Source organism: Drosophila biarmipes, chromosome 3R (genome assembly GCF_025231255.1).
Source record: "Drosophila biarmipes strain raj3 chromosome 3R, RU_DBia_V1.1, whole genome shotgun sequence".
NCBI lineage: Eukaryota > Metazoa > Arthropoda > Insecta > Diptera > Drosophilidae > Drosophila > Drosophila biarmipes.
In genome coordinates this window covers 14,368,744-14,387,002 of record NC_066616.1, presented here as the reverse complement: position 1 = coordinate 14,387,002, position 18,259 = coordinate 14,368,744, and the positions used below count along the sequence as shown (strand labels likewise).

Sequence of the window (18,259 nt, the reverse complement as noted above, 5' to 3'; positions counted from 1 at the left end):
TAAAAGATACCTTAAAGGAAGAACAATTATAGTAAAATACCTAAAAAAAAAAGATCTAAAAGGATTAACAATGATAATCGAATTTTTCTGAAAACCTTATAAATATATTTTTTAATTCCCTAGAAATTATATCTAATAATATATTTACTATATTGCTTTCGGATTGTATAAGAAATCAGATTAAAAGCATTCTATATCCAGTGACACATTTCTTTTATAGTCACATACCATATAATTTATTTGTTTTTCCATTTTTAAATTTTGAAATATATTTTACATAATTTTCTCCAGTGCACTGCCCACGATGGCCGCTGCCTTCGCCTCCGAGGGGTAACACTTGTTCGAATCGTGTATTACAGTAGTTTGTTGATAGCCAGCCCCGCGAACGGTACGCGTACGGAAGAAAACGATCGCGAGATCGATGTGGCTGCAATATTTACGGACCACAACAGCCAATTGCCCGGAGGAAAGCACAAGCAATTGGAGCTCCAGACGGAGAAAAGCAAACATTTTGCGAAATTCGCAAATTCCAGTGGCCAACGGAACGAATTCTGTGTGTGTGGCATTGAGTAACCGGAGAAGCACACCCGGAGTTCTAACTGAAAAATAAAAAAAAGAGTCCGCCGTATCAGCACAGACCGCGCGATTATGAAGCCATCATCGTGTCAGTTGTCCATCCGCTCTTAGCCACAGTGAGTGTGTTTGCTCCTATTTTGATTCCACTGCTCGGCCAGCTCGGTAAACAGATTGTCTATTAAACAATCAGCTTTTCACCTAATAAATGATATCGTATAAATCAATTGAGCTGATGCCAATCAAGTGGGGCAACTCAGATAAATCTCCATCACAATGGGTAGAGATCGCAGCTCTTGGAAGGCAAACGAAATGCATAAACAAACGTCCTCGCATCAAAAGTGTTTTATGAGTTTTGTGTTTCGTGGTCGGGCAGAGTGATCGAGAAATGATTTGTTTTTGACATTCCACTTAAGTAAATTTATTTATTATATTAGAAAGCAGACAGAATAGTTGAGTGACAAAGACAAAGGCTATAAAAAAATCAAAATAAATAATTATAAGCTTTATATCCCGCTATAATACATCCAATCAAGCTTTATTTTAAAATGTATTTTTGATATTTTGTATCGCCAACGGACACTATATATATTTTCCAATAAAACGGAACTTTAGTTTCATACATTTACGGCCCTTCTACGCGCTTCTCAATCTATCGAGTGCCACCGAAAGTGCTTTGGTAGCCCGCCATTCAATTGATAAACGGGCATTATCGCTGTGGCAATGATTTATTGTTGCATAAATGGCACTCACTATTTATTAATAAATGAGAGGCGAAATTCTGATAATTTATATATACGAGCACCAAGGATTTGTGCCTCCAGTGTTTGTGTTTGTGAGCCAATGTAGAGCACCCGTTCGTTTCAAATGGCCAAGTAAATAAACAAAAGTGGATTTTTACACTCATCGCCGACAGCGCACAATAAAATGTGTGAAAAATGTGCTAGAGCAAGTGGAAATGCAACCGCGTAGACCAAATAAATAAATAAATAAATACAAACTGGGAAAGCTTCGCATGTTTGCTAAGAAATTAAATGAAAATCGATCATTTGGGAAGTAAACGAATGGCCAGCCAGTGGAATTCAAATAAATAAATGCCAGACCATTGTGTGTGCCCCAACCTAACTAATGAAAGTGTTCGACAGGTTCCTTTAGCGATAACAAGTGGAAGACAATGTCGCGGATATGCTAAGTGGAAATGGATCCGATGATTTGTGATCTGTGGTCTGGCCACATCTGGCTATTGATTCTCATTTGTTTCTGCGGCTTCGATTCATGCCGCGGTTTCTTTGTGGACTACACAGGTGAGTGTGGGTTGCCTCAAATAATTTTAAACGAAGTCAGGGTATCACTAGGTCATTGGGATTATCACAAAAAAAAGGGCAATTCATTTTAGACAGCTCTTTCTGTAACTCCACGTTTCCGCATTCATTCGTCAAAACGCTCAGAAGGTTAATCGCAATTTCGGGTAGCACAGCGCTTGATAAGATACTGTCAATTTGGCTATCATCGACACAGAAAAGAGTAAACAGTTGCCATTGCCTTGATTGAATGGTTCGTAACCTTTTCTTATATTTTTCGCTGGTGCAGAGAACACGGAGCTCATTCAACAGCGAGCCGGGTTTGATGTCAGGCTGCAGTGCAATCTCAAAGGTCTGGTGGACGAAAATATGTTGGATGACATCAAGATACATTGGTACTTCAAGGTATTTATTGGTTTTACTTTCTATTGAATTCATTCAATTATTAATTAATACTGTATTCCGTTCATAGCAATGCAGTGAGAATAACTGTCATCATCTGGAGTCCGTGGATGAGTGGACTGCCTTGCCCTGCGAGCCGAGTCTTTGTCGTCCGGAACTGTGGCTCCGGAATGTGACGGAGCGGTATTCGGGTCTCTACAAATGCAGCATTAACCCTCACATTTGGGATAAAGCCCAGGCTGTGGATGTCCAACTGGTTCGCACTTATCAACTGGATGTTAAGAGTAAGTAACAAGAAAATATTAATTTAAAGCAAGGATCATACATCTTATTAATCCAAATCCTTCTTCCAATTTCTAGACACCTCCTTGGCTGCTCCCGAGTTCGTGGACTCGTATCCCAACAACAAGACGGCCTTGGTGGGCAGTCGGGTGGTCTTCCAGTGCCGTGTCCACAGCGAGGAGCATCCCACAATCAAGTGGTTCCGCCGGCACACCTACGTGGGAACTCAGTCAGCTGGAGAGGCCACGACTACCTCCAATTTCAGCACACATATTGTCCGGTACAATGGTCGCACATATGAGCTGCTCTCCACTGACGCCGAAAAATTGATGGCTCCCCAGATATATCTGAGCAAGTTGATCCTGGACGGGGTGAGATTGAGAGATGCCGGCCACTACGCCTGCGTGGCCATCAGCTATCGGGGTCACAAGATCCGGGAGGCGTTCCTCGAAGTGCTGCCCGTACAGGATGATCCGCAGCAGGAGGAGTACTGGTCGGACTACGATAGCGGAGATGAGGGAGTGCCAACCAGTGATCCCCGGGAGTTCCTGCTGCTCTTCCTTATGCCATTGGGTCTGGCTTTGCTACCCCTTACCGTGTGGTTTAGTTACGTGTTGTACAAACGCTGCTCCGAGGGTCACGGCGATTGCCAGCGGATAGATTCGGATGAGGATCTGGACACGGAAAGGTGCGTCCTTGGAGGGAATTAGTACATGGTGCCAATGCCTTGAATTGTGGAAGCTGCATTACGCTTACTAAGATTGCGAATAAAGACTGTCTATAGGGTTAAGGAAGTTATAACTACGCTTTAAAATAAATACAAAGATTAAATATTAGCCAACAAGTCAGCTGTGAAGCTTCCCTCACCAAGGATCCTAATCCAATGTCTAGAAAAACTTCATTTTTGTATCATTTGGTTGAATGTGATAGTTGTGTTCGAATGTTACTAAGGCAAGCTAGTTGAGAAAAGTTCCAAATTTCCGTCGTTTGAAATTCCAAATTTGTTCGTCCTCCGCTTCGGGCAGACACAGCCCTCATTTGGACACCACCCTCATCATTGTTACCCAAGTATCCCTGACGATCCTCAAGAGAACCCGTACCCGTTTTCAAAGAACTGATGATTTTTGAGATTTGTCTGCAGTTGCATTTGGTGGGACAGTTCAATGTTCGCATATACTTTCTGAGATTCAGTCTGAACGTGGTCAACCAGTGGGCACCAGTCGAAGCTTCCTTCATTGAATATTATCCGTAACACATACTTCACCATACTGAAGTCTGAACGGAGTAAGTGATAATATAAGAAAGCAACGCAATGTCTGGATCCATAAGAAGCCGCAGGCTTTTGGGATACTATGAGTACTTTTTGCCCGGAGTCTACGACTATCCAGTGACCCGTAGTGCGGAGGACACAATCAGCGCCTATCAGCTTGACCCAGAACTGGCCAGCGGCTCATCTCTTTGGTCCATTCCCGACGCGAATGCCACCTATGTGGTTGGGCCTTTTGGCGTAATCAACTACCTATCGGATGTGCAGACGCACTTGGCTTTGCCCACGTGCCAGAACTTGGAAACTGGTCTCCTCTTCACGACCATCGGACAGGACTCTAATTACGATCAGGGGCTCTATGACTTTGGCCTAGTGGAGGACGATCTGACGGATGATGAGGGCTACGGGTATGAGATTCCCCAGCTTGATCTTGGCCTGGAACGTCCCACTTCCGAATCCGATGCAGGGCAGCAGGAGCAAGTGGAGGAGTTCCACATGGAAAAGTCTGGTTATTCCCAGCGCTTATCAACGACTTACTCCAGCGAGGAGTCAGGATCAGGCGAGCCCGTACAAACCGATGAAGAGGTGCCCAGGAAGCGGAGAAGAGTCTCTCGCAAGCGCATCTATACGGCCGAGCAGGGTTACCTGGTGGAGGAGCCAACCAGCGAACTATCTGAGGAAGATCCCGCACCCATGCCCAGAACATAGTAATCGTTTCGAGTTCAGACTGTTGGAGTTTCCATTTCCAACACGACTTCAGACAGAGACCGATTTTCAGATGCGTTTTCAGAAATACGAAATACCTGTATTGCACACTACGAGTGTACTTGTAAAGACAGTTAAAATTCGATTAATTGTTGAAATTTGATAGTCAGCAAAATATATATATTTTGTAAAAAGTACAAGAAAATATGGCTAAAAATATTTGAAATTTGCAAGCTAAATTTACTATTAAATCAAAAATACCCTAATGTGATCAATGTTTTTCCAATAAAATACTTTTTATATGGTATTTGTTTTTTATGTTCATTGGGAAGAAATATCTAAATAGGAAGTAAAAAAATTAGCCCGTCGTGAGACAAATTGTTGAAGGCATAAAAAAAACAATAAACCATAATACAAATAAATTTCTTGAAACTTTTGTTTTAAAATTTTCCTCACTTAAGTGCGAATTGCTCGACCCCCATAGAGTACACAGTAGCACCTGGTCGAGACCCAATTGGCACTTCCATTGAGCAACTAATTTGATTATTCGCACATGTCCATCGACTTTACTCTCAGTTTCTCATCACATGGCTGAAAAGGTGTCTCCCAGTCTCTCTGCCCTCTCTTTCTTTGCTGTATAGCCCTCCTTATCGCTGTCCATCGCCCCCTCTCTTTCTAGTTGTGGGACGAGACTGCCTTCCATCGACAGACGCTCAGTTGTTATACGGCTTTTGATGCCATCGGACGTGACTTGTATTTATTTCATATTTTTTTTGTTCTTCGACGGGCCAGCGAAAACGAAAACACTCGCTATAAAATAAACAAAAAACTATTTTTAGGCTGCAAATCTGAAATATTTTTTGCCGATCAACTGCAGCTAGGAGCATAGACGCCACCATAATGGACTGCAAATCGCGTCGCGGCACCAAAATATCGGTGATCGCCTTGGGCAGTGCCCTCTGCTTCGTTATGATGGCATACTTTGTGTTCGGCGATAGCAACGACGAGCAGGGTCTCCGGAATCTACGCATGATATCCATAGTAAGCTGGACCAGCGACTAACCTTATGCCAAATGAACGAGGCGAACTGAGCACTGTGTTTACTATCAATCCCCACCAGCTGTTTCGACACGGGGCCAAGAACCCGAGTGGCTTCTATCCGCTGGATCCGCATGCAGCCCACGATTGGCAGGGCGGCTTGGGAGCGCTCACACCGGTTGGTATTAGATGTGGTATAGCAATATTATCTGCCTCATTAAACAACTGGAAAATAATAAGTGATCCAGTGATCACCTGAAAGAAAATGTGGAAAATATTTATCAAGATCTTGAATGTCAAAAAAGTATTCTAATTGCTTTGATATCTTATCTTTAAAATTAAAATCATCATAAATCTAATTTAGTTCCATAACGAACAATAAACAAATAAACATAGAAGTAGCTATTTTCTTAGGAAAATTGTGCTTGATAAGTTTAAGTTATAATAATAGATCCCGATAGCTTTATTTCAAGAACCTAAAAATAGATCATCAAATAAAACGCTGATTTATGAGTGACCTATTTTTTTAATAAGAGAAAACATTAATAATTTCAAAGGACTGATTGTTAAAAATAAAAAGAGATCCCTTTGTATTTATAATATCTTTCCCACATTTTAATTATTCATTTATTTTGTACCCTCTTTCGTAGAAAGGCAGCCTGCAGGCGTACAACCTGGGGAGGAATATGCGCATGCGCTACTACCGGCTGCTCCCCTCGAACAGCCTCTACACCCAGCAGCAGGTGCACGTCCTCAGCTCGGCGGCGGAGCGCTGTGTGGTGCGTCAATCGTTCCGATAAGAACCCCCTATAGCTATTAACTATCTGTCCGAGATGGGGGTGCCCTAATCAGTTGGCCGTGTGTTATCTTTTAGATGAGCGCCCAGAGCGTCTTGGCGGGCTTGATGCCGCCGCTGGAGAACAACAATGTTCTGCCCATTCCCTGGCAGCCTGTGGCCGTGAATACGCTATCGCGAAATGATGATATAGTGAGTGCAATCGTATATCCATAAACCAAGTGCAAGTCATCACTCTGGCGGTGCGTTAACTCTTTCAGCTGTTGGCCCAAAAGAAACCGTGCCTGAAGTACGACCACATCCTGCAAAAACTCTACAAGACTCCGCCCGCTGAGCTTCAGAAACTGAACGAGGACAACCTGGAATTGTACAAGCTGTTGACAAAAAACACAGGCAAGGTGGGAATGAGTTACACCAACACAGGTTGTTAATTCGTTTTTTATCGTATCGAAGAGGTTCTTATCTTTTATCTCATTAGGCTTTTTTCTCATATCAGTCTTTTTATACCCAAATTTTCCGAATCAAATGAAAAACAAATGTTTGAACAATGCAACATTTACTTATTTTCTACCTATTAAACATTATTAATATTTATAATTTCTATCTCTTAGAACATTTCGAATGTACTGGATGTGGAACTACTATACGGCACACTTAAAACCGAAGAGGAGGCTGGTCTGGTGCTGCCCGATTGGACTGAGAACATATACCCCGAAGAGATCAGGCCGCTGGCTGAACGCAGCTATACGCTTTTCACCGAAACCAACCTGATGAAGCGGATAAAAGGAGGAGCCTTCCTCACGGAAATTCTATTCAAAATGCAGAACAAGCGAAAGCGGAACCTGAATCCCGATAGGAAAATATTCCTGTACTCTGGGCATGATGTGACGTTGGTCAATGTAATGAATTCTTTGGGAATACTAGATCAGACTACAAAGCTTCCAGAGTATGCATCGGCACTAGCGTTTGAGCTCCATCACAGCAAGTCTTTCAGTGATGGAGACTTTGAAGTTAAGGTTGGTGTTTCTGACACTAATTATTCTGGGATCTTAAATACTTTTTATATTTTTCCTACAGTTGGTTTACTATTACAACAGCGAAGACAAGTTCCCCAAGGAACTGACCATTCCCAATTGCGATGCTCCCTGCTCGCTGACCCAGTTCGAAGCCTCTGTGAAGGCCCTACTCCTGGATAACTATGATGAGACCTGCGAAAATCATCCTACTGACTGCAAGACCTAAGAATTCTTCCATTGTTATCGTTCATGCTGGTTGAAAGTGTGTTGTGTTTTGGTAAAAACTAAGTGTAAATTGTTATATTAATTAGTTTTAACAGAGAAATAAGTGAAGACTATGTTTTGTGAACTGGACAGTGTAGTTATCTCAAAAAGACAAATAAATTGGGTGATCGTATTCCAAAGTTCTACTCTGTTTATATTTTAATAACATTGCCTTAAGGAGTTGAACACCTTTTAAGTAGTTTTTAGAAACATTGTTAGGATGGTACTTTACAAATTGAAAATATGAACCAAAGATGTAAGAAGGCTTTTCTCGACATTTCACAATTTAGCTATTTTCAAAATCAAAAGCTGGCACCTTTGTCCTCAGCATACAGAAAGTATATGGGCACTTTCACCGACTCGCTGACATGAACGATCTCCGTGTGGCTAATTAGACGGATGGCAGCCAGACCGTAGAAGAGCATAGGTAAGCCTAGAATGTGAGAATCTTTTATCTATCTTTGTATACTACATTGCATTGGCATGACCTTTCTTGAGTTTTGGTATCCCCAAATAAGGTATTCAGACTTAAAGACTCACCCAAGTTGATAACCTTTAGGAACCGAAAGAACTTGTCCTCCAGCCAGAGATCCTGCACCTCCCTCTTGCTACAGTGGTACTTCATGTACGGATAGCAGGCGGTGCGCAGTATGTGGTAGTTGGTTCCACTGTCCAGGGTCCAGTTGAAGTGAGACATCCCCCGCTGGTCGTTGGCCACATCCCGGAACTGCGCTTAGAGCAGATCTTCGTTAGATTCTGCAATTTCCTCCGCCGGAGACAAGCGATCCGTACCTTCACGAAATATGATGTCCAGGGTGGCTCGTGGCATTGCTTCAAATATGCGGTCAATACTTCCGAGGCTCGAGGCTTCAGTAAGAGACGGGTAAGTTGCATTTTTGTCGATCCTAGACTTTTTTATTACTTCATATAACCAATGTTTTGTCCGCTCGGTTTTTTTATTATTATTGTTGCGCTCTTATCGCACCAACAGCTGTTTTGCTATCGATAGGTTTAGGCATGTGGTTCAAATATATATCGGAACTACTTTCTAGTTCACTGAGCCGGGAACCAAACTGGTGTCCGTTAAATTTGAATTTAAAAAAATTTATTTCATTTCCAAGAACAAAAGCAAAATAATTATTTCCTTTACTTGCCCCAGAGCAATTTAATGTTAAGGAAATAACATTTTTAAAAGAGCTTTAGTTAGTTAATAAATGTTTAATAATTTTGCAGCCTTTATTAGCCATAACTTATCAAGATTCCTTGAAATATAAATGAAGAATTATGCATTTATTAACACTCCACCTTTCAGATTTCTAGGTGTTAGACGTACCAGCAAGAACACCGAGCTGACGGAGCATTTCACGCTGGATGAGGAGGTGGTCAACGAGGAGCTGCTGCAATATGAGGAGGGTTCAAAAGAACGCTCCGAACTCGAGACCGCCCTTCTGGGCGTCCTCAACAGGGTGAAGCATGTGCCCATCGTTATCAACGGCCAGGAGTATCAAGCCGATCAGGAGTTGCAACAGGTGCTGCCCTACGACATCAAGCAGCCCATAGCCCACTACGGCCACGCCCACCGCGTCCTCATCCAAATGGCCATTGATAAGAGTCTGGAGGCGCAGATGAAGTGGGATAGGACGAGACTCAGTGAACGGATTGATATTTGGGAGCGGGCGGCGGAACTGATAAGTGGAAGGCACCGCTACAACATCATTGCGGCCACGATGTTGGGCCAGGGCAAGACGCTGCGCCAGGCGGAGATGGATGTGGCCGAATTGGTGGACTTCATGCGCATCAACCCGGTGTTCCTGCGCGAGTTGGCCAACTACGAGCCCGTTAACGACAGTCAGAGGGAGTGTAGGAACTCCATGCGGCTGCGAGGACTTTCAGGATTTGTGGCTGCCATTAGTCCTTTCAACTTCACCGGTCTCGCCGCCAATCTGGCCTTTACGCCCGCTCTGATGGGCAACTCGGTGCTTTGGAAGCCCTCCGACTCGGCCATCCTCTCCAACTATTTCGTCTTCCAGGCCATGCAGGAGGCGGGCGTTCCCAAGGGCGTGGTGAACTTCGTGCCCGCCGAGGAGACGACCTTCGCATCCGTGGTCACGCAGCACCCGAAGCTGGCTGGGATCAACTTCACTGGCACCTCAACGGTGCTGAAGGTACTGTGGCAGCTGGTGGCCCAGAATATTCACTACTACGAGAACTATCCCCGTTTGGTGGGCGAGGGAGGCGGCAAGAATTTCCACTTCGTACATCCCTCGGCGGAGCCGGAAACGGCGGTGGCCTGCACCATAAGGGCGGCCTTCGAGTACTCCGGCCAGAAGTGCTCCTCCTGCTCCATGTTGTATGTTCCGCAATCGCTCTGGGAGAGCCGCATAAAAGAGCCCCTGTTGAGGATCACCGGATCCCTGGTCACCGGCCATGCCACCTACTGCGACTGCTTCTGTTCGGCGGTTATCAATCGTCGGGCCTACGATCGCATCTACATGTGGCTAAGATACATCGCCCAGAGTCCCAGTTGTCAAATCTTAATCGGGGGAACCTGCGACAAGCAACGTGGTTACTACGTGGATCCCACGGTGGTGCAGGTCAAAGATCTGGACAACATCATATGTCGGGAAGAGCTGCTGGCGCCCATCCTCGGCGTCTACGTTTACCCGGATGACCAGCTCAAGGAGACCATGGCCAAGGTGGCCGAGGTCAATCATGGGCTCATAGGATCGGTGTTCGCCAGGGATCAGGACTTCGTCGAGGACTCCTACGAAGCCTTCAGATTCAATGTGGGCAGCCTCAATGTAAATGACAAGTCCACGGGTTCCATGGTGGCTCAGCAGCCTTTCGGTGCGGGTCACATGACTGGCACCAGCGACAAGTTGGGCAGTCCGCACTCCCTGCTGCGATGGACCTCGCCCCAGGTGATCAAGGAGTCCTACAAGCCACATATGAACATCTATTACCCGTATATGAAAATGGACGAACTGGCGCAAGGTGTTCTTCGCAAGGAGTGCGGGCAAAACGAAGTGGTCTGCGAGGCCAAGAGCACCTTTGAGGAGTCGAATAAAGAGGACAATCACCTGATATAGCATCTTATTATGGTATTTTCGAATTCAAATTATTGCAGCAATAAATGAGGAAAAAAAGGATTTACTTGTTATTTTTTAAGCTTTAAAAGTTAAGAAGAAACGGTACCTGTTGTTTCTAAGATAAGTCTTTTAAATATATTTAAATGAGAGTTCCATAAAATTAGGTACCTATGTAAGACAATCTTTCTATAGAACAAACTTTAATATTTTTTATGAACAACAGGTCATCCAAATACGTTTGCTAATAAAGTCAATTATTTTGTACAATTACACTAAATACGTAATTATAATCCAAAAACCCGGCAGATTTTGTTAGAAAAACATGAGATGTTTAGATATCTCCTTTATATTTCGTGCTTACTTTTACTACACAATCTGGTTCCGATCAGCTCCACTGAGGCAGAGGATCAGGAACTTAGTATATCTCGAAAGGAGGGCTCATCTAAGTCGAGGATCCAGGACGGCATGGGACTGACGCATTATAATAGACTGTATGACGCCTATAGGGAGCGATTAAAGGGAGAGGGAGGAGAGGAATCAGAAGCCGAACCAAAGTCGGACTCGAAAGATGCGCCACTTCAAAGAGATCTTGTTGCCCTAACTAAAAAAGTAAAGGAACCTAGTTCTAAGGAGAAAGATTCCACGGCACTGCCCCTCATCGATGCAACCGAAGATCGCCCCTTGCCATCGGGTAAGTGCCTGGCCCGGCTTCCATCTGGTAATCGAGAAAATCAAAGTGCCAAGGCACAGATCGATGCTAAAACCCCCTTGGTAAGCAGTATGATTTTGCTGAAGCTGGATATGCCGGAAAATATGATAGGGGTCAAAACACAGGAGAAGATTCAGGATCCTGGAGAGCGCCGCATTCTCGAACTCAATCGCATATACAAGGATTTCCTGAAGGCCTGGCAACAGCCAGCCCCGAGTTTGAACTCCAAGACTGAAGTCCCCACCAAGCCTCTGAGCTCGTCAGGATCTGTGCGACTGAGTGCTTTGTCCGATTTGATGGATGTGATCGAGCGTCTGCAGAAAAGTGATTTGGTTAAGGAGTTGGCCCAGAAGATAAGCGATGAAATGGAGCCCAATCTGCAGAATCAAATCAAGCAGGATGCCCTTCTGGTGACCGAAAGTAGAGCCTCCTTGAGGGCTATTAAAAAGAATGATCTCTCTGGGATCTTTGAAAACGAGGAACCCGGTAGCGCTTCCGTGGCATTTAAGAAAATGCTAGATGATATCAACTCCAGAAGATCCAGCATTAAGGCTGGTGGGCTTTATGATGAGTACAAGAAGGGCTTCTGTCAGTTATTCAGCGATCATAAGTTTACCAGGCAGTCGCTGATAACCAGCGAAGCGGATTATCCCTTAGACAGCGAATCAAGTCGCCGGGTGAATGGAGAGGACGTTTTTCCCAGTCAGACTGATAAAGCAAAGGCGATCTCCCTTAAAAGTAACGAACCGGAAACCAAAAGCCCAGCCAAGCTCTGTGTTCCGGTGGCCACGCCGAGCACGAACAACAACTATCTGAGGGCCCTGGAAACCTTCATCAAGTTGAACAAGGAGAGTAACAAGAACGGCGGCTTGAAGCCCTATTACCTGCCGAACTCCAAAAATCGTCAGTTAATTTGGAATGATATTCCCTTGATCAAGCCAGGCCTAAGTGAGACACCCAAGAAAGCCCCGGAGAGTAAGCAGAAATACAAGCCCTCCAGCAATCCCATCCAAGAGAATGTGGTTCCCGAAAAGGAACCCACTAAGGCGGCAGCTACTTCTAAGCCTGCTCTTAAACTGGAAACTAAAGTGATGCAATGTGTTCCCAAGGCCGACAATAAAGTGCTAGCCACCAACCCCTGGCAGGAAGTATTTTCAGGTCTAGACCCCAAGCAAATTATAAGCGGATTGAAGGCCATCAAGCAGTCGTCCTTCTTCAACTTGGTGGAGGAGTACCAGAAGCAAATCGATAACCTCAATCAGGCGTTGAAAACGAAGCAGAGTTGGTGGAAGGAGGTGCTGGAGAGTGGCAAGTCCCCCCTCAGGACACCCGCCAAAAGGAATGTACTCTTGGGAAATGCCGCCTCTGGAACTCCGCTGCCAGCGCCTTTTCCCGAGGTCCTGGTCAACCAGGCTCCACAACTGGGTGGTAATAATGTCATTGACAACATGGCCACTCAAATGAACCTGTCACCTGTGGAGCTGGCCAAAAGGATTGTGGGCGGTGGTCAGAATAGTGCAGTAAATTCAGCGGATGGACGAGCCAGACTGGTACCAAATCTCCTGCAAACAGGTGAGTTTGTAAATCTATGTTTATATATTTACTTTGACTTATGAATCGCATTTTAAAAGCAAGTCAGATCGGAGGCAGCTTCAAGAAAGGACCAGAGGTCTTGTGCCAAGTCCCATGTCAATCGATGGGCCAATCATCACAGCCGTCTCACCAACAGCAACAACCTCAACAACAGCCGCAGGAGGAGCAGTCGGGGATTTCCCCGGTGCTAGACAAGATTCTGGAGCGTTTGGAGAACATTCAGGCAACGAAATGCAACAAGTCCGCGGACGAGGAGGAGGAGAAGAATCTGCCCTGCTGCTTTGTGGACCCGGCAGATGGTAAGCTCCTCACTTGGGGCCCAGATTTATAATAACCCCTACCAACTTAAGGTTCCCCCTGCGACCTGAACGGCTCCTGGGAGTCCCTGGTCCTGGGAGTTCGCATAAATATCAAATCCCCACCCGTGACTGCAGATGGGGATGTGAAGGAAAGACCCTCCTGCAGTCAACACAAAGCGGCCCGCACCCATCATCGGAGATTCGTGCGGCAGTGCGTCAAGATGAACAAGACCCAGTTAAAGGATATAGCCGACTCAAAGACCCCCAATTTTCAGGGCATACCGCTTAACATTAGTGTGCAGGAAACCGTACCGCCGAGAGCCCACGACCTCATCGACAATCTCACCGACTGGCACTTCTCCGGCCACGCCCTCATGATCCTCGGCGGACCCCTGTCGCTCTCCTTCCGCAAGGTCAACTCCAACCTGATCGGACACTTTGTGGGCTACTGCCGCACCTGCGGCTGTGTGGACACCATTTTCGGCTCCTGGAGCTTCTGCCAGCCCTCGCGGGACTGCCAGGACATCTGCATGTCCATTGTGGATAGGCGCGATATGCTGCGACGATATAGTATGGATGAGCGGCGGAAGAACCGCTTCAAGGAGCAGCTCTACATGGGCAGCAAGTGGGCCAAAATGGAGAAGGACAGGCTGCTCGCCGAACAGGAAAAGTACCAAAAACTGAGGGCCCAAGCCGCCAGCAAATCGGATGATCCTAGTTCTAAAAGTCTGACTTGAGTTAAAATTTAATTCGTTTTAACTTTTAGTTTGATAATGATTTCCGTCGTTTTACAACAAGTTTAAGTTTTAGAATTGTTATTATTAAAAGTTAAAATTAAAATTTATTAAAAGAAAGTAAATATTTTTGAAAAAATATATTAACTTATATGAATAGTAAAGCTAAAAAATATTTACCTATCCTTATTCAAGGCCTGCAAGACCAGGGCAGAGAGGAGTAGAATCACCAGGGAAGAATTCATTTCAACGACTGTTGCCTATCAATATTTAGCAGGTCAAGGTGGAAATCACTGATTAGCAGACGGCACTATTGATATATAAACTAAAGTAATGGCGAACTATCACAAATTAATCATTATTTACTAAATAAATACACATTTAATTTGTAAAATTCCTTATAAACCTTATATCCCCCACTATAAAGCACCAAAGATAGATGCTGATTTTTCGGTTAATGCTCACAATTTATTTTTCTTACAGCCGATTCGCCTGAGTTTTCTGATGGTGGATAAAGGCCATGGTAATACCGATCGAGCGCCTGACGCAGTGCTCGTCCATTTGTCCGTTCGCGGTGCACCTCCTCAACTCATCCACAGCGAAGTTCTGGATCCGCTTCTTGAGGTCCTCGCTGTCAATCTGGGCCAATCGTTTGTCCACCTTGTGCATTAGGACGTAGGCCTGGCGAAAGTGACCCACATCGCAGGGCCAGTTGGAGGAGTGCGGATGGCTCTCGTCCAAAGTGGCGGCCGGCCACACTGAGTAGTCCTCATCAGAGCCGCGATAAGCACTGGCCTGGACCAAGGCCAGAACGGAGACGAGTAGAATCACCAGGCAAGACTTCATTCCAACGACTGTTGCTGAACTGTGGCTGCTCGCTCTATGCCAAGCCCTTTTATAGGCCAACCCAACAACAAGACACCTGCCATCTGATAATCGGTAGGAACTACTGTGGGAAAGGGCTTTGTCCTCACAATGTTGCTGGTCAGACACGAGCTCCTCAATTATTGGCAGGGTCAAGGTCAAAGCACTGATTAGCAGACGGCTGTTTCAATATATTCATTAATGTAAAAGGCAAACTATGGCAAATGAATCATTAGCTTGTTTATTATGGCTCTATATTGATGAATATATATGGCTACTTTCTGAGAATATCAAAATATGTAAAACATGATAAATCACTTCTTCCTACGGATCTCGTTGGTTATCCAGTTCACAACACCCTATCGAAAATAATGCACATAAGATTGGTTAGTAGAATTAAGAAAAGAGCCCACCTGAACTCCCAAGCCCGTCTGCATTGAGCACTCCTTGATGGCCCAAACCCGACCATCCAAGTGATCCAGACCCATTAAATCGATCACTGTGGATAGTGGCAGGGATCCCGGGGAGTCCTTCTTGTTGGACACTATGAGCAGGGGCGCTCTGTTCAGCTCCTGGTGCATCAGGACATCGCACAGTACACAGCGAGCCTCGCCCAGCCGCACTGCATCCGTGCTGTCCAGTACGAAAACCTGGGGTTCTGGGATTAAAGTGAAATCCTTCACTTTCAACCTACTCATCTCACCAAGACCTTTGCCTTCTTGTAGTAATTCGGCCAGACTTGTCTGTTCTTCAGTTCTCCGTTTATATCCCACAACTTCACTTTGTGGTTACTGATGGCTAAGCTCCATTCACTGGCCTGCTTGTTAGACTCTTTGGACTGTAATCATTTTGGGGTAAGTTTGGCTTGAGGAAAAGGTCCTTTCTTTTGGACTTACAAGGCCATTAAAGAATCCTGAAAGGTGCGCTGTCAAGGTGGATTTTCCAGCATTATCCAATCCTAGGATCAGCAGGCAGGACTTCTGCGAGCCTGCGAGCAGGATATTTTTGATGGCCGAGAGGGGTCCGTAAAAGCACATTGGTATCAGAATTTTATGTGTCTTTTTGAAAATATATATTCTGTGGTTATATAGAGTTTTCAGGTGGAAAAAACGAGTAACAAAGCGATGCCCTCTTAGTTTTCCAAATTCAATCAACCGTGTTTTTTTTAGGAACCCAGAAGTTAAAGTTTCTTAAAAAGCTTTGGAGCTTCAATCTTTAAATTTATTTGTAATGTATCGAAAATAAAAAATAAATATTCTGCAGACTTCTTGTAAATATAAAAATATTCGTTTATCTTGAAGTGAAGCTAAAAGTAGGTACGTATATTTATGATTTAGAGCTTAGGGACAACTTAACAAGCGAGGAGAACGATAATTTAGATTACTTCTTCATGTTCTTGCAGACCCAGTCCATTCCCTCCTTGAGACCAGTTCCATCCACAGCAGTGCAGGCCTTGATCTCCCAGGTTCTTCCCTGCAGTTGCACCAGGCTCATCTTCTCGGCCACCTCGGAGGCCGTCATGGCATCCGGCATATCCTGCTTGTTGGCGAAGATCAGCACGGGCACCTGCTTCAGCCGGTTGTCCATGAGCATCTCGAACAGCTCGCTGCCCGCTTCCGGCAGTCGCGCCCGATCCGTGCAGTCAATTACATAGATCTGAAATTGGCAAGTGGTTAAGCCAACTAAAAAGCAGGTGAAGCAATGACGGTCTCACCAGCACATCAGTGTTAGCAAAGTAGTTCTTCCAATACGGCCGTATTTTCCACTGGCCCCCGATGTCCCAAACATTCAGTTTAAAGCCATCGGCTGCCACGGACTTGATGTTAAACCCGGCCGTGGGCGTTACCTGCGGGATTTCACTCCGTATTTTATGGGGAAAGCGGAAGAAGTTCGCCGCCTTTATACGCACCGTGGTAATGTCCTCCGAGGCCAGCTGCTTCAGTATCGTGGTCTTGCCCGCATTGTCCAGGCCCAGGAGCAGGATGCGAGCCTCCTTTTCCGGATTGGGTCTCAGTTTGCGCAGCAGCGATAGCAGACCCTAAAATATTAGAAACATTAACTTATATTACCCATTAAAGCATTATTTAGAAGGAAAGAACCAGAACCTCATATTCTGCAAAAGACTTCTTTTAAAAGTCTAGTCCTAGTAGTAACCTCTGAAAGAACTTAAAAATTAGAGATCCAAAAGTGGAAATTTTAAATTTTCTTTAAACAAAATATATAGCTCAAAGAAATGAAAACAAAACGAGAAAATCTAAATTTAATAAGTTTAAGTGTTGAACACGATAGTTATAGCTTATATCAGCACTAATTGTTGTTTTTATATATATTTGTTAAACTTTTTGGTACTGTATTGAAACCCTTATCAATTTGTGCTTTATATATTGTGCTGTATATTGTTCGATTTGCGATAAGTATGGACAACAATATTAAAAAAAGTGATGCTTGTTGATAAGTTGCATTTGTTGGGTATTGTAAACACACAAACCAAAAAACACGTGCCAAGTAATTTTGTGAATATGATGATTTGACAGGAGATTAATATAAAACTTGCATTTTGATTCTTTGGTTAATTACAGCTTTATTTGGCTCTTGAAAATTATTTTGTCATCGTGAAACAAAAAATTTGCAAGCATCCCTTCCCATATTTGTAAAGGAATTCAATCTGTACCAAAGCTCCCATCTATTTGAATACCGATAACTGCGCGCCAATAACTTTCGGGGCAGTGCTGCAAAAGTTCTGACCAACTAGTGTTGGAAAGCTCTGGCGGCGCGTTGCCATGGAGACGATCGCAGAATGAAAACAAATCGCGGGATTACGGAATAACAAGGCACCTAATTGGCTGTTACGGAACCGGGAGATAACCTACCATCCTACAATCAACGTGGGAACGGTGGCCAGAGGGCGGCAGACGATCTGCGGCGTCAGTGTACCTCCAATCCCTGGGCTCCGGCGCTCCGCTGGCTGCCGGCGACGGTGTCTTCTGGTGGCAAAATCAGGAGAGTTCGGGAATGGGATCGCCTTCCACCACCAAACACAACATCACAGGTTCAGCGCTGCACAACTACTAAAAACAAATTCGCTCAACGCTCCAACGAATTCCGGCAGCAACAACAGCACGTCGCCGGGCAACCGCTGCCCGCTGCAAAGGAGCGCGCGAGAGGGGCGCTGGCGGCGGTGGGTGGGGGAGCGGACCCTGAATTGTAACGGGAACGGGAAGAAGATGCCGCTGCTATTTACGGGCTTCAACGCATTTGGCCAGCTCGAATGTGCGAGCGGCGACGCCGACTGCGCAGCCGGCTTCAGCGGTTTGTAAGCGATCACTT

The 18,259-nt window shown here is 44.9% G+C and overlaps 10 protein-coding genes across 16 annotated transcripts in view; 6 read left to right on the top strand and 4 right to left on the bottom strand.

Moving 5' to 3' along the window:
* The first annotated feature begins 266 nt into the window (after positions 1-266).
* Positions 267-3,402, top strand: LOC108032075 (cell adhesion molecule-related/down-regulated by oncogenes). Of its 2 annotated transcripts, XM_017105895.3 has the most exons (5): positions 267-692; positions 1,719-1,877; positions 2,164-2,279; positions 2,347-2,560; positions 2,637-3,402. In XM_017105895.3, exons 2-5 carry the CDS (start codon positions 1,772-1,774, stop codon positions 3,266-3,268), a joined length of 1,068 nt encoding a protein of 355 aa, XP_016961384.1. In that variant the 5' UTR covers positions 267-692; positions 1,719-1,771; the 3' UTR covers positions 3,269-3,402. The 2 variants fall into 2 exon arrangements, with proteins under 2 accessions (XP_016961384.1, XP_043948193.1); XM_044092258.2 differs by lacking the exon at positions 267-692 and having other exon boundaries at positions 1,709-1,877.
* A 64-nt stretch (positions 3,403-3,466) lies between these two features.
* LOC108032077 (uncharacterized) lies at positions 3,467-4,835 on the top strand. The gene has a single exon (XM_017105898.3). The coding sequence runs from the start codon at positions 3,871-3,873 to the stop codon at positions 4,531-4,533; it is 663 nt and encodes a 220-aa protein (XP_016961387.1). The 5' UTR covers positions 3,467-3,870; the 3' UTR covers positions 4,534-4,835.
* Positions 4,836-5,214: 379 nt separating this feature from the next.
* On the top strand, positions 5,215-7,784 carry LOC108032026 (lysosomal acid phosphatase). Its single transcript, XM_017105836.3, has 7 exons — positions 5,215-5,571; positions 5,651-5,746; positions 6,219-6,347; positions 6,443-6,556; positions 6,625-6,762; positions 6,976-7,380; positions 7,442-7,784. The coding sequence occupies exons 1-7, from the start codon at positions 5,431-5,433 to the stop codon at positions 7,604-7,606; spliced, it is 1,188 nt and encodes a 395-aa protein (XP_016961325.1). The 5' UTR covers positions 5,215-5,430; the 3' UTR covers positions 7,607-7,784.
* On the bottom strand, positions 7,765-8,341 carry LOC108032024 (uncharacterized protein C15orf61 homolog). Its single transcript, XM_017105834.3, has 2 exons — positions 8,185-8,341; positions 7,765-8,077 (listed from the first exon to the last, which is right to left on the bottom strand). Exons 1-2 carry the CDS (start codon positions 8,339-8,341, stop codon positions 7,947-7,949), a joined length of 288 nt encoding a protein of 95 aa, XP_016961323.1. The 3' UTR covers positions 7,765-7,946.
* A 46-nt stretch (positions 8,342-8,387) lies between these two features.
* Positions 8,388-10,793, top strand: LOC108032025 (delta-1-pyrroline-5-carboxylate dehydrogenase, mitochondrial). The gene is made up of 2 exons (XM_017105835.3): positions 8,388-8,527; positions 8,957-10,793. Exons 1-2 carry the CDS (start codon positions 8,448-8,450, stop codon positions 10,731-10,733), a joined length of 1,857 nt encoding a protein of 618 aa, XP_016961324.1. The 5' UTR covers positions 8,388-8,447; the 3' UTR covers positions 10,734-10,793.
* A 176-nt stretch (positions 10,794-10,969) lies between these two features.
* On the top strand, positions 10,970-14,221 carry LOC108031096 (uncharacterized). 2 transcript variants are annotated; one of them, XR_007764782.1, is made up of 3 exons: positions 10,970-13,014; positions 13,078-13,334; positions 13,386-13,533. XR_007764782.1 is itself a non-coding variant. In XM_044090888.2 (3 exons), exons 1-3 carry the CDS (start codon positions 11,061-11,063, stop codon positions 14,069-14,071), a joined length of 2,901 nt encoding a protein of 966 aa, XP_043946823.1. In that variant the 5' UTR covers positions 10,970-11,060; the 3' UTR covers positions 14,072-14,221. The 2 variants fall into 2 exon arrangements, 1 of the variants encoding a protein (XP_043946823.1); XM_044090888.2 differs by having other exon boundaries at positions 13,074-13,334; positions 13,386-14,221.
* Positions 14,222-14,514: 293 nt separating this feature from the next.
* On the bottom strand, positions 14,515-14,947 carry LOC108031243 (uncharacterized). Its single transcript, XM_017104479.3, has one exon. It carries the CDS (start codon positions 14,912-14,914, stop codon positions 14,546-14,548), a length of 369 nt encoding a protein of 122 aa, XP_016959968.1. The 5' UTR covers positions 14,915-14,947; the 3' UTR covers positions 14,515-14,545.
* Positions 14,948-15,152: 205 nt separating this feature from the next.
* On the bottom strand, positions 15,153-16,060 carry LOC108031291 (ADP-ribosylation factor-like protein 3). The gene is made up of 4 exons (XM_044095543.2): positions 15,829-16,060; positions 15,636-15,770; positions 15,346-15,582; positions 15,153-15,291 (listed from the first exon to the last, which is right to left on the bottom strand). The coding sequence occupies exons 1-4, from the start codon at positions 15,967-15,969 to the stop codon at positions 15,247-15,249; spliced, it is 558 nt and encodes a 185-aa protein (XP_043951478.1). The 5' UTR covers positions 15,970-16,060; the 3' UTR covers positions 15,153-15,246.
* Positions 16,061-16,221: 161 nt separating this feature from the next.
* LOC108032241 (ADP-ribosylation factor-like protein 3) lies at positions 16,222-17,943 on the bottom strand. The gene is made up of 4 exons (XM_017106105.3): positions 17,803-17,943; positions 16,842-16,970; positions 16,647-16,778; positions 16,222-16,588 (listed from the first exon to the last, which is right to left on the bottom strand). The coding sequence occupies exons 1-4, from the start codon at positions 17,803-17,805 to the stop codon at positions 16,313-16,315; spliced, it is 540 nt and encodes a 179-aa protein (XP_016961594.1). The 5' UTR covers positions 17,806-17,943; the 3' UTR covers positions 16,222-16,312.
* LOC108032242 (RCC1 domain-containing protein 1) overlaps positions 17,900-18,259 on the top strand; it is a 65,488-nt gene continuing 65,128 nt past the window's right edge. For 4 of the 5 annotated variants that reach the window (XM_050889526.1, XM_050889528.1, XM_050889527.1 and 1 more), the window contains exon 1: positions 18,023-18,241. In XM_050889526.1, the coding sequence (XP_050745483.1) occupies positions 18,157-18,241 (85 nt within the window). In that variant the 5' untranslated portion in view covers positions 18,023-18,156. Of the gene's footprint in view, positions 17,982-18,022; positions 18,242-18,259 lie in introns of those variants that run through there. The other variant, XM_050889529.1, reaches the window with a different exon arrangement.